We start from the raw sequence: 12,502 nt of genomic DNA, 5'->3' as shown, positions 1-12,502 counted from the left end.
CATCTCAGGGCACAGAAATTGAATTTACAGGAGTTTTCAGAGAGGGGAAGCTCAGTCTGGCAGCCTTGGGACGCCCTTCAGCTTAATTTTAAGGCAAAATACGGGATTTGGATAGAAACAGGAATTCAGGTGTGATTTTAACGTCCCAAAACGTCCTCGAGGGAAAACTGCGGGGACGGTCTGGGGACACCGGGAGCTGCCTCTCCACCTCGGAGGGAGCGCCGGGAGCTGCCGGCTGCCCCCGGAGCGTTCCCCGTGTCGGGTTCCGTCCATCCCGGGAAAAGGGGGAGAAAAGAAGCAGCTCCGTCCCTGGGTGGGCTCGAACCACCAACCTTTCGGTTAACAGCCGAACGCGCTAACCGATTGCGCCACAGAGACCGCGCTGGTGGCAGCGTGCGCGTACCGTGCTCCGTGCGAGAACCGAAACAGGAGCGGGACACCGGGAACACCGGGACACCGGGAACAGGACCGGCAGAGCGGGAATGGGAGCGGGACACCGGGAACACCGGGAATGGGACTGAGACCACGGGAACGGGATACCGGGAATGGGACATTGGGAACGGGAACGGGACACCAGGAATGGAATCGGGACACCGGGAACGGGATACGGGGACAGGATACCGGGAACAGGACACCGGACAGCGGCCCCAAGCACAGGGTCACGTGACACCAGCACCGGCCCTACTGGAACCGGCACCGGGACACCGGAGCCGGGGCAACCGAGCACTGAGACCGGCACCGGCAACGGCTCCAGCAGGCACCGGCCCCGCCATCCCGGGAACCGAGACAGCGGCACGGACAGCGGCTCACCGGGAACCCCCGGGCACGGGGCCACCGGGACGGGCCGGGGTTGTGAGCGCCGGCAGCGGGCGGGGCGGGGAGCCGCCGGTAATCCCGGACATGCGAGAGCCGCGCTCCCTCAGCGCCTCCCGCTCCTCCTTCTGACCCTTTCCCCCTCCTTTATTTCCTTCCCGGCTTTTCCTTTTTTTTTTTTTTTTCTCCCACTCTCCTCTTTTCCTGCCTTTTTTCTCTCCCTCCTTCCTGTTCTTCCCTCTTTTTTCTTTTCCTTTTCTCCTGTTCTTTTTTCTTCCTCTTCCTTTTTTTTTTTTCTTCTGTCATTTTCCCGGTTTTCTTCCCTTCCTTCTCCCCGTCGTTTTCCATCTTTCTCTAATTTCCCTCCATTTTTATTACCTTCCTTTTTTTCCTTCCTTTCCCCCCGATTTTCCCGTTCTCCCTTTCTTTCCCTAATTTTTATTTCCCTTGGTTTTTTCACCTTCCTTTCCCCTCCTTCTTTTCCATTTCCCCCTTTTTTCTAATTTCCCTGTTTTTCTTCTTTTTCCCTCCTTCTTTTCCATTTTTTCCTTTTCTCTAATTTCGCTCTATTTTTCTTCCATTTATTTTATTTCCTCCCTTCCCCCCCTCTCATTTTCCGTTTTCTTTCTTTCATTTCCCCCCTATTTTTTCTTTATTTTTTCCCTTTTTCTTTCCGTCCCCTTTCTCCAATTTCCCTCTTGAAATTCCTTGTATTTCTTTTTTTTTTTTTTCTTCCTTTCTCGCCCTCTTCCCTTTCCTTCCCCCGAGGGTTCCGCAGAGGGTTCCGCTCGTCCCGGGTCACAATTTGGGGCCAAAACGGGGTCCCCAAGCGGGGGGGACACTGCGCCCGGAGCTTCCACCGGGCACCGCATTTCGGGGCCATTCCAGCGGGTTTTGGGGCTCTCTCGTTTCCTCCCCGGGGGTCACCGCGATCACCGGGGCTGTGGGTTCCGGGGGGGTCCCCCCAATCTCGGCCCCTCGCTCTCCTCCTCCGCAGCCCCCCCAAAGGAATGAGGTCACGTGAGGCGGGCGGGGCCTGCCGGCCGCTGGAGTTGAGGAAAAAAAATTTTTTAAAAATTTTTAAAAAAGAGGAAAAAAAATAAAAAAAAAAAAAAAAAAAGGAGGAGGAAGGAGGAAAAAAAAAAAAAAAAAGAAGGAGGAAAAAAAAAAAATAAGGAGAGAGAGAGTGGAGGGGAAAAAAAAAAAAAAGGGCCGCGGCCGCAGCGCCGCCCGAGCCGAGCCGAGCCGCGGGAGCGGAGGGGCGGCCGCGGGGCCGCCGCTGCCGCCGCCACCAGGTAGGGACCGGCTCCGGTGCCCCCCCCCGGCCCGAGCCCCACCGCCGCCCCCCCGCCCCGCCGGCCCCAAAGATGGCGATGGCCGCCGCCGCCCCCGCTTTGTGCCCCGGGACCTCCCCGGCCGCACCGGCAGCGGCTGCGGAGCCCCGACAGCGCCGGGGGGGGCCCGCACCGCCCCCGCACCGCGCCCGGCGCGCCGGGGCCGCTGCGGGGCCGGGGGGGCGCGGCGGGACCCCCCCGGGGCGGGCGGAGGGGCCGGGCCGCGCTGACAGCCGGCCCCGCGTACAGAGGGGATGCCCCGGGGCCACCGGGGCCGCCCCACCCCCGGCCCCGCGGCGGCCGTGCGGCCCCGGAGGCGGCGGGAGCTGCCGGGGGCGCGGCCGGGCACCCCCCGGGCACAGCGCGGGGCACGCGTGGCCAGGGCTACTCCGTGTCCCCTCCGTGTCCGTGTCCCCTCCGTGTCCGTGTCCCCTCCCTGTCCGTGTCCCCCCCGTGTCCGTGTCCCCTCTGTGTCCGTGTCCCCCCCGTGTCCGTGTCCCCCCCGTGTCACGCCCCGCGGTCCCGTCCCGCTGCCGCTCCCGGTGCCCGTGTGCGCGTGTCCTTGTCCCCACACGCTCCGGGATCACTCGTGTCCAGCGGGGCTCCCTCCCCGTCCCCGCAGCTCCGGGGCTGCGTCCCGCACGCCGGGAGCGGCGGGGGGGTCCCGGCGGGCGCTGCCATGGGTGCCGGGGCCGCGCTCCGGGGCTGTCCCCTCGCGTTCCCGGCGCTCCGGGCCCCGTGGGCGCCGTGCGAGGTCCGGGCCGTGCCGGGGGAGCCGTCCCGGGCATTTCCCGAGCCCCGCGCTCGCCGCCGCCGGGGGTCCCGCGGGTGGGGGCCCGAGTTGGCGGTGACTTTGAAACGCCCTTCCCCGCCCGTGCCCGGCTCGGGGGGCTTCGGGGAGCGGAGACACCGCGCCGGACCACCGCCCACGGAGACAAAAGAGCCCGAAAGTCGCGGCCGGGGGTGCGGGAGCCACCGGCGGGACGGGGCGGCCCCGGGGGCTGCGGCGGGGCCGGGGTTCCGAGGGGGCCGAGGCTTTGTTCCCCCGCAAGGGAAAGCGCGGCCGTTATTGCCCGGGTTATTAGAACCGGTTCGCGCCGGTGGCTCGGGCTCCCCCCTCCCGCCGAGCCCCGGGGCCGCCATTGGCGGCTGCGAGCACCGAAAGCAGCAAAATCCCCCCAAAATGCAGCCGGTGCCCGGTCCCGTGCGGGGGGATGGAGACTGGGCACCACGGGACCCCCGACGAGGGGAGGGGGTGGCAGGGCCCCTGTCCGTCCCCTGGGGCTGGGGGCAGCACCCGGGGGAGGGAGCTGGGCTGGGACGGGGTTCTGGGGCTCCGCAACCCCCCGGGGCTCCTGAGCCCCCCTTGGCTGCTGCCCCTCCAGCACAGCGGTGTCCCCATCCCAGTCCCACTGGTGTCCCCATCCCTGCAGCATCCTCGTCTCAAGGGTGTCCCAGTGGTGTCCCCATCCCTGTGGCACCTCCATCCCGGTCCCAGTGACGTCCTGTCCCCGAAACATCCCAGCAGTGTCCCCATCCCTGGTGTGGGTGTACTTCTGTGTGTGTACTGCAGCCCGTACATGTCCCTGCATGTCGCGCATGTGTCACTGTGTCCCTGTGTGTCACGCGTGTGTCACTGTGTGTCCCTGTGTGTCTCACGTGTGTCCCTGCATGTCCCTGCGTGTCACTGTGTGTCCCTCTCTGTGTCCCCGTGTGTCACACGCATGTCCCCGCACCCGTGCGGTGCCACCGCTGGTGCCCCGGCCCTGCCGCCGCCGTGCCCCGCTCATCTCCACGACCCCTGGGCTCCTCGTCGCCTGTCGCCTGGCCTCGGGTGGCAGTGACAATATCCCGGCTGCTCTCCAAGTGTCGGGGTTGTCATGGAAACAACGAAACTGCGGCGATCCCGCGCTCCGGCGGCTCCCGCTGGAACCGGGGAAGCGCCGGCGGCTCCCGGTGTCACCCTCGCCCGCCGGGCCCCTCTGGGTGTCCCTGCCCTGGGGAGGTGCCCGACGTGTGGCTTGGGGATTTTCTGTACGAAAACCCCTGGAATTTTGGCTGGAAATGTCTTTTCCACGGAACCAACCCAAAATGCACTTCTTTGGGGGGTGTGTGTGCACAGCCACAGATGGGGGTTTGCCGACAGGGAGGATTTGTCGCTGCTTGGAGGTGTCCCAGCGTGTTGGGGACCCACCTGGGGACACCCAGGGACACCCAGGGGTGAGGCAGGGGGGGCTGGGCAGCTCCTGGAGCCGGGGGTGGCAGGGGAGGGGGGTGGCTGCAGGGCTGGGAGTGACAAGTGACAGTCCCCACCGTGTCCCCTCCAGCGGCTCCTGCAGGTCCCATCTGAGGGGACCGCGGGGGTTTCCCGCCCTGGGGCTCCTCCAAGATGCACAGGACCACCCGGATAAAGATCACGGAGCTGAACCCACACCTGATGTGCGCCCTCTGCGGCGGCTACTTCATCGACGCCACCACCATCGTGGAGTGCCTGCACTCCTGTGAGTGTCCCGCATGTCCCCAAGGGTCCCCTGGCTGTCCCAAAAACCCACAGCGACCCCTCCCATAGAGCCCACCCAGTGCCAGGCCCCGTGGAGCAGTGGGGGGCTGCACTGGACAGGGGTCTTGTCCCCAGGCTTGTCACCAAGCTGGTGTGGGGTCCCCTTGTCCCCCCACTCACAGCGGGTCCCTCTGTCTCCACAGTCTGTAAAACCTGCATCGTTCGTTACCTGGAGACCAACAAGTACTGCCCCATGTGTGACGTGCAGGTGCACAAAACCCGGCCCCTGCTCAGCATCCGGTGAGCCCGGGGGGCTCCTCTGGGGGGCTTGGGGGGCTCCGGAGGCTCGGGGAGCTCAGGGGACTCAGGGGGTTCGGGGAGCCCCTCACACCCTGTCCCTGCTCTGGGGGACAGCCCCAAGCACCTGGAGCAGGGGGACCCTGGGGCTCTGCTGCTGGTCCAGGAGCAGCTCCCTCCTGCTCCCAGGGGTGTCCCCATCCCTGCAATATCCCAGTGCCAGAGGTGTCCCCATCCCTGTGGCACCTCCATCCCAGCCCCACTGGTGTCCCAGCCCTGCATGGCTCAGCTCTGTTCCCGGCCCTAAATCCTGCAGCAGAGGGGGTTTGAGGAGCTCTCCAGGTGGGAAGGGAGTAGGGACAGGGGGAGATGCCACCACAGAGGGAGCAGCACTGGGGGACATCTTTGTGGCAGCAGAAAGATGGCATGATGGGTGCCCTGTGTCCATTCCTGCAGATCCTGGACCCCAACATCCATCCATGCATCCATCCATCCATCCTTTGATTCCATCCATCCCTCCATCCATCCATCCATCCATCCATCCTTGGATTCCATCCCTCCATCCATCCATCCATCCATCCATCCATCCTTCATCCATCCATCCCTCATCCATCCATCATCCATCCATCCTTGGATTCCATCCCTCCATCCATCCATCCATCCATCCATCCATCCATCCATCCATCCCTCATCCATCCATCCATCCATCCATCATCCATCCATCCATCCATCCATCCATCCATCCATCCATCATCCCTCCATCCATCCATCATCCATCCATCCATCATCCATCATCCATCCATCCATCCCTCCCTCCATCCCTCCCTCCCTCCCTCCCTCCATCCATCCCATGTCCCAGGGGTGGCCCTGGTGGCACTGCCAGGTCTCCACAGGTGACACGATGCCTGTGTGTGACTCCAGCTCCAGGGAAATCCATCCCAGCTGTGGTTGCCATGGAAACCACGCCCAGCTCCGATCTATGCCCGGCATGTTCCCATCCCGGGTTTTTTTCACCTTTTCCTTGTTTGTGTAGTAACACTTTTTCTGCTATTTTTTCTCTTTTCACCCCCATTTTTTCTGGCTTACTATGAAATATTTACACTTCCATGGCTCCTCCAGAGTCTCTGGTTCTGCCACTGTCCCCGAGCCCTGGGGGGTGGTGACACCTCCACATGCTCCCAATGTGGGGGAAAATGTGGGAAAAACTGGGGAAAACTGAGAAAAAGTGGGAAAACTGGGAAAACCATGGGGGAAAACTGGGAAAAACCTGGAAAAACTTGGAGATTTGAGGTTCTGGGATGAAGAAGTGGGGATTTGGGATGGGGAACTGGGGTTTGGGGGTTTTGGGATGGAGGATTGGAGATCTGAGGCTTTGGGATGCGGAACTGGGGATTTGGGGTTTGGGGGATTTGGGATGGGGAATTGAGGATTTGGGGTTTGGGGGATTTGGGATGGGGAATTGAGGATTTGGGGTTTGGGATGGGAAACCCAGAGGGGAGCTGGGGGAAGAAGAAGCCTCAGGGTGCAGGGCACAAACTGCTCCCAAATCCTGCTGATTTCTCCCACTTTTCCTGTTTCCCCCCTCCAGGTCGGACAAAACTCTCCAGGACATCGTGTACAAGCTGGTCCCGGGGCTTTTCAAAGGTGCAGCCAAGGATGGGGAGAATTTGGGAATCTGGGAATTTGGGAGTTTGGGGTGTTTGTAACTCACGCCCATCCCCCTGAATTCCCGGGATCTTCCCAGGGATTTCCCATTCCCACAGGGACAGCAGGACACACAGACACAGTGCCCATCCCAAATTTTGGGACAGTTCTGGAGCAGGAGCTGTGAATTTGCTCCAAATGCCTCAGGAATGGGGAAAAGTTCAAGATTTGGGGTGTGGGAAGTCCCAAAACCCCCCAGGATTGTGTGCCACTCCGGGGTTTATGGGATGGCTCTGGCTGGAGCTCCCACGGGAATTCCCTGGGCATTCCAGCGTGTCCCCTGTGCCCCCTTGCTGTCACCCCCCAGCTGTAGTGCTGTCCCCACTCATGTCCCTGTCCCTGTCCCCACAGATGAGATGAAGAGGAGGCGCGACTTCTACGCTGCCTACCCGGTGGCCGAGGGTGAGCGTCACATGTCACAGTGTCACATTGTCACAGTGTCACAGTGTCACAGTGTCACAGTGTCACAGGGTCACAGTGTCACAGTGTCAGTGTCCGTGTCCCAGTGTCGGTGTCCGTGTCCCAGTGTCCCAGCCTGCTCCCTCCCCCAGCCTGTGTCCCTGTCCCGCAGTTCCCCTGGGCTCGCAGGAGGAGCGTGGTGAGGTGGCCGAGCGAGAGCAGGGCACGGGGCCCGAGGATGACATCGTCAGTCTGTCCATCGAGTTCCACCGGGACCGGAGGTACGGCTGGCTCCGGTACAGCCTGGGGCTCCTGCTGCGGCCCGGGCTCCCGGAATGGCCTGGGGCTCCGGTACCGCGGGGGCTCCAGACCCGCCGGGGGTCCCGGTGCCGCCCTGGGCCCTGGAACCGCCTACGGCTCCCTGTCCCCATCGGGAACCCCGGCAGTGCCATCCCTGCTCCCAGTGTGATCCCAGATCACAGCGCTGTCATCCCTGAGCCCCCGTTCCCCAACCCCTGTCCCGTGTGCCTCTCCAGGGAGGAGCAGAAAGGCGCTGGGGACGACGAGGACCTGGACAAGGACAAGGTGAGCAGGGGTGGCACAGCGGTGGCACTGTGGTGGCACAGAGCCCTCAGTGCCCAGCTGCCTCGGGGGTCCTGTGGGGCGCAGGGGGACATCCCAAAGCCGGGACACCCCGAGTCTCGGACTGCCCAAAGCCGGGTCCCCCCAGAGCCGTCCCCCCGCAGGCGCCGCCGTGCCCGCCCAGCCCCGGGCTGCGGTTCCTGCGCTGCCCCGCGGCCATGACCGTGCTGCACCTGGCCAAGTTCCTGCGCAACAAGATGGACGTGCCCAGCAAGTACCGGGTGAGCAGCGCTCCGGAACCTTCCGGAATGTCTGTTCGGGAATGGTCGGGAACGCCTGGGAACGTCCAGGAATGATCGGGAATGGTTGGGAGTGCTGGGGAATGTTTGGGAATGTGAGAGAGTGCCAAGGAATGTTTGGGAGTGCTTGAGAATGCTCGGGAATGCTCCGGGGTGCTCAGGAATGCTCAGGGATGTTCGGGAACACCCAGGAACGCTCGGGATTGCTCAGGAGTGCCTGAGAATGTTTGGGAATGCTCTGAAATGACTGGGAATGGTTGGAAATGTTTGGGAATGCTCGGAATGCTCAGGGGGCACTGCTCGGGCTCTGCCATGCTCAGCTCAGCTCGGAGGGGCCGTTCTGGCCATCCTGGGTTGATCCACTGCTGATTCCTGCGGGTCCCAAATGTTCCTGCTCAGCCATCCCTCCCCTGGGGCTGGAGCCTTCCTTCTCCCATGGCCAGATCCATCCTCTCCCTGAGTCTGAATCCCTCCTTGCCCGGGGTTTGGATCCATCCTTCCTTGGGATTTTTCCCGGGGTTTGGATCCATCCTTTCCCGTCTCAGGTGGAGGTGCTGTACGAGGATGAGCCCCTGAAGGAATATTACACCCTGATGGACATTGCTTACATCTACCCCTGGAGGAGGGTGAGGAAACGGGGAAACTGGGAAAATTGGGAAAACCGGGAAAAGCTGTGCTGGGAAAAACTGGGAAGATCTGTCCTGGGAGAAACTGGGAATATCTAGACTGGGAAAACTGGAAAAATCTGGTTTTGGGGGGATAAAACAGGGAATATCTGTCCTGGAAAAATCTGTAAATCTGTCCCCGGGGAAAAGTGGGAAATTTGGTCCTGGGGGAGCTTTTCCCGTAACAAATCCCAGAGCGGGGGCATTGGTGGGGGGCAGTGCCGGTGTCCCCGCGGTGTCCCCGCGCGCTGCCAGCCGTGCCCCGTGTCCCCAGACCGGTCCCCTGGCACTCAAGTACCGCGTCCAGCCCTCCTGCAAGCGGCTCAAGCTGTGCCCGGCGCTGCCGTCCGAGGGCACCAACACCAGCGGCGCCTCCGAGTGCGAGTCGGGCAGCGACAAAGCGCAGAGCCCCGGGCTGGCATCGCCCCCCGCCCTGCCCGGCCCCGGGCACGGCCCCCCCGGGCACGGCCCCCCCGGGCACGGCCCCCCCGGGCCCGCCCTCAACGGCTCCGCCTCGAACTGTCACCCGCTGCCACCCAGCTGCCACCCGCTGCCCCCCGCCCGCGGCCGCAAAGCCGCCCTGAACGGCAGCGCGGGCTCGGCCCCGAGCTAAAAACCTCCGGGGGCTGCTGGAAACCCGCCTGGGACTCTGAAAAATCCTCCTGGGACTCCGGAAAATCCTTCTGAGACTCCGAAAAATCCTCCCGGGACGCTGGAAAATTTTCCTGGGACTCCAAAAAATCCTTCTGGGACTCTAGAAAACACTCCAGGGACTCTGAAAATCCTCCAGGGACTCCTACAACCCCTCCAGGGATTCTGAAAAACCCTGCAGGGGCTGCTAAAAATCCTCCCGGAACTCCTGCAGACCCTCTAGGGACTGCTCAAAACCCCCCAGGGATTCCTAAAAATCCTCCTGGGATTCTTAAAGCCCCTCCAGGGATTCCTAAAAATCCCTCCAGGGATTCCTGAAACCCCTTGCAGACCTCTATAAACGTGGGTGTGTACATAGGGACAGAGGAGAGTTCTACGGAATTATTTTCTAATTTAAACATGCGGAGAAGACACAAAAATGCCAGCAGATATTTTTTAATGTGGTTTGGGTTGGTTTTGTTAGGTTTTTTGTTTGGTTTTAGTTTGGTTTTGGGGTTTTTGAGGTTTGGGTTTGACTCGTGGAAGCTGCAGGCCCTCCCCCATCCTGCCCCCAGAGCTGGGAGCTGCCACATTCCCAAATTCCCACATTCCCAAATTCCTAAATTCCCACATTCCTCCATTCCCACATTCCTCCATTTCCACTTTTCCTGGAGGTTTTTCCCTCTCCTCCTCCTCCTCCCTCCCCACTGGGGCTGTGACCACACAGGTGAGGGCCAAGCACAGAACCCAAAACCCCAAAAATTCCAAAAACCCCAGAGATTTCCCCCCCTCCAACCCCAGCCTCCCCGGGCTCTGCTGTGGGGTTTTATTTCCCATATTTGGGGTTTTTTTTGTTTTCTTCCGGGGTTTCACACCCCAGCTCGGAGCTGGCAGCTCCAGATGTTTCTGGATCTCATCCCGGGTGTTTCTTGGGGGATTTCTTTGCTTTCCTTGAAGGCTCTGCCCTTCTGCACAGAAAATTCGGGGGTTTTTTGGGGGTATTTTCCTCCAGCTTGGTGGTGGCAGCACAAATCCCCTGGAATATTTTCTCTTCCCAAGGTCCTGACAGCTCCAGGGAAATCTGGAGGCACCCAAAGGTTGGGATGGAGCTGCTCCCCGCTTCCCATGATCCCAAATTTTATTTTTTGGTGTCTCGCCCTTCCCAGCCTCTCCTCCTGTCCTCATGGTGCGTTTGTAATAAAATAAAATAAAAATAAAAATCAGATTTCAGCGCCTTTGGCGAGGAGGCTCCAGAGAGGGGCGAGCATGGGAAGGGAGCACATTCCTGCAGGGAATGAAACAATTCCTGTGTGGAATTCAGCTATTTCTCCACGGAATTCAACAATTTCTGTGTCTAGTTCAACAATTCCTGTGTGGAATTCGGCAATTCCACTGCCCAGCCTGGGGACACTGCCCGGGCTGGGCAGAGCCGTGATTTGGGTTTGGGTTTGTATTTGGGGGTGTTTTGGTGCTGGGTTTCCCTCTCAGTACATCCCACACTGCTCAGTGTGTTCGAATCCTGTTTATTGTCCTGGAGATGATCCCAGTCTCCAGGAACGATCCCAATCTCCAGGAACGATCCCAATCTCCAGGGCTCATCCTCGGTTCAACCTTTGCAAACATCGGGTCCGGCTTTGGAAATGAACAAACAGCGCAGAGGCAGGTGCCCAGAGCCTCCTGAGAGATCCCACAGAGCCAGACCCCATAGAACCTCCTGCCAAACCCCTCAGATCCCACAGGTTCCCCCATCCCAAACCCCACAGGGGCCCCACCCAGAACTCTCACACCTCCCGGCCCCTCCTGCCAATCCCACTGTCCAGGGGCTGATTTGGGGCCGGGAGGCGAATTCCTGCAGCCGGGGCGGCTCCGGGCGCTCCAGAATCAGGATTTCATTGGGGTTTGGAGCCTCTCGTGCGCCCGTGCCGGGGTCAGGACGGGGGTCCCGGGGCTGCCGAGCCCCGCTCAGGCGCGGGGGGGCAGCGGCGCCGCCTGCACCTCCCGGTGGGAGCCGTCGCAGTACGGGGGGCTCCGCGAGCGTTTGCAGCCGCAGAGCAGCGCGGGGCCGGTTTGGCTGGGGGTGAAGCGCAGCGAGGACAGCCCCGGGGCCTCCTTCTTGTGGGAACCGTCACAGAAGGGCTGCGGACAAACAGGGACGGTGTCCAGGAGGGGTTTGGGGGTGGGCGGATGCTCCCGCGGGGCCACCGTGACCCGCCCATCCCACCCCCGGACCCCCCGGACCCTCCAGAGCCCCCCGGGGGTTCCCAGTCCCAGATTCCCCGAAGCCCCCCGGGAGCCACCGCGGAGCCCTCGACCCAGGAACCCCCGGTTCTCCCGAGCCCCCGGTTCTCCCGGGCCCCTCCGGTTCTCCCGGGCCCCCTGGCCCGACCTGGCGCTTGCTGTGCCCGCAGGCGCACCAGCCGTAGGTTTTCCCCGCCTGCAGCTCCACCGGGAACGGCTCCTTGGCGGCGATCACCGGCTGCGGGTGGGGCGCAGAGCAGAGCGACGGGACCCGCGCCCCCCCCGAGGGGTCCCGGCACCGGCGGCCGCCCCCCGCCGCCCTCATCAGCGAAACGAGCGCGGCCGGTCTGGGCCGCAGCATGCTCCCGGTGCCGCTCCCGGTGACCTTCCCCGCGCGGCTCCTCCTCCTCCCGGCGCCGCCGGAAGAGCCGGGCGGGCTCAGCGGGAGCCGCTCCGTGCGGGGCCGTTCCGAGCCGGGCCCGGGGCCGGGGCCGCTCCGGGCGGGGCCGTTCCGAGCCGGGCCCGGGGCCGGGGCCGCTCCGGGCGGCTGGTCCCGTGGCTCGGTACCGCTGCCGCCCTCGTCACCCTCCCCCAGTGCCGATCCCGGTTCCCCGGTCCCAGTCACGATTCCCGATCCCACTTCACGGTCCCGGTGCCCGTTCCAGTGCCCCTTCCTGTTACCCGCTCCCAGGGCTCCAGTCCCGGTCCAGGTCTCGATCCCAGTGCAGGGTCCCCGTTCCCATTCCCGGTGCCCAGTCCCAGTCCCAGTTCCCATTCCCGGTGCCCAGTCCCCGTTCCCATTCCCGGTGCCCAGTCCCAGTCCCAGTTCCCATTCCCGGTGCCCAGTCCCCGTTCCCATTCCCGGTGCCCAGTCCCAGTCCCAGTTCCCAGTCCCCGTTCCCATTCCCGGTGCCCAGTTCCCATTCCCAGTTCCCATTCCCAGTTCCCATTCCCACTGCCCCACATCGCAATCTGTCCTGATCCCGGTGCTGCTCCCTTTTCGGGGCAGAACACCTGGCTCAGGAGCACATCCCCCTCCCT

The 12,502-nt window shown here is 62.6% G+C and overlaps 2 protein-coding genes and 1 non-coding gene across 4 annotated transcripts; 1 reads left to right on the top strand and 2 right to left on the bottom strand.

Moving 5' to 3' along the window:
- Positions 1-304: 304 nt before the first annotated feature.
- On the bottom strand, positions 305-378 carry TRNAN-GUU (transfer RNA asparagine (anticodon GUU)). The gene has a single exon. It is a non-coding gene; the product is annotated as a tRNA-Asn (tRNA).
- Positions 379-774: 396 nt separating this feature from the next.
- Positions 775-10,458, top strand: PCGF2 (polycomb group ring finger 2). 2 transcript variants are annotated; one of them, XM_059869387.1, is made up of 10 exons: positions 775-888; positions 4,475-4,648; positions 4,851-4,947; positions 6,533-6,588; positions 7,000-7,050; positions 7,220-7,328; positions 7,584-7,632; positions 7,794-7,910; positions 8,474-8,554; positions 8,868-10,458. In XM_059869387.1, the coding sequence occupies exons 2-10, from the start codon at positions 4,537-4,539 to the stop codon at positions 9,204-9,206; spliced, it is 1,011 nt and encodes a 336-aa protein (XP_059725370.1). In that variant the 5' UTR covers positions 775-888; positions 4,475-4,536; the 3' UTR covers positions 9,207-10,458. The 2 variants fall into 2 exon arrangements, with proteins under 2 accessions (XP_059725370.1, XP_059725369.1); XM_059869386.1 differs by lacking the exon at positions 775-888 and adding an exon at positions 2,035-2,108.
- Positions 10,459-10,730: 272 nt separating this feature from the next.
- On the bottom strand, positions 10,731-12,251 carry CISD3 (CDGSH iron sulfur domain 3). Its single transcript, XM_059869388.1, has 2 exons — positions 11,610-12,251; positions 10,731-11,359 (listed from the first exon to the last, which is right to left on the bottom strand). The coding sequence occupies exons 1-2, from the start codon at positions 12,234-12,236 to the stop codon at positions 11,186-11,188; spliced, it is 801 nt and encodes a 266-aa protein (XP_059725371.1). The 5' UTR covers positions 12,237-12,251; the 3' UTR covers positions 10,731-11,185.
- Between the last annotated feature and the right edge of the window lie 251 nt (positions 12,252-12,502).

Source organism: Haemorhous mexicanus, chromosome 28 (genome assembly GCF_027477595.1).
Source record: "Haemorhous mexicanus isolate bHaeMex1 chromosome 28, bHaeMex1.pri, whole genome shotgun sequence".
Classification (NCBI taxonomy): domain Eukaryota; kingdom Metazoa; phylum Chordata; class Aves; order Passeriformes; family Fringillidae; genus Haemorhous; species Haemorhous mexicanus.
This window is presented reverse-complemented; position numbering and strand designations above follow the sequence as displayed.

Coding starts and splice junctions, on each gene's coding strand:
- PCGF2 (XM_059869387.1), top strand. CDS start 4,537: ATGCACAGGACCACCCGGATAAAGATCACGGAGCTGAACCCACACCTG. Junction 6,589..6,999: donor GGTCCCGGGGCTTTTCAAAG/GTGCAGCCAAGG, acceptor CTGTCCCCACAG/ATGAGATGAAGAGGAGGCGC. Junction 8,555..8,867: donor ACATCTACCCCTGGAGGAGG/GTGAGGAAACGG, acceptor CCGTGTCCCCAG/ACCGGTCCCCTGGCACTCAA.
- CISD3 (XM_059869388.1), bottom strand. CDS start 12,236: ATGGGAACTGGGACTGGGACTGGGCACCGGGAATGGGAACGGGGACCC. Junction 11,360..11,609: donor GCGGGCACAGCAAGCGCCAG/GTCGGGCCAGGG, acceptor GTTTGTCCGCAG/CCCTTCTGTGACGGTTCCCA.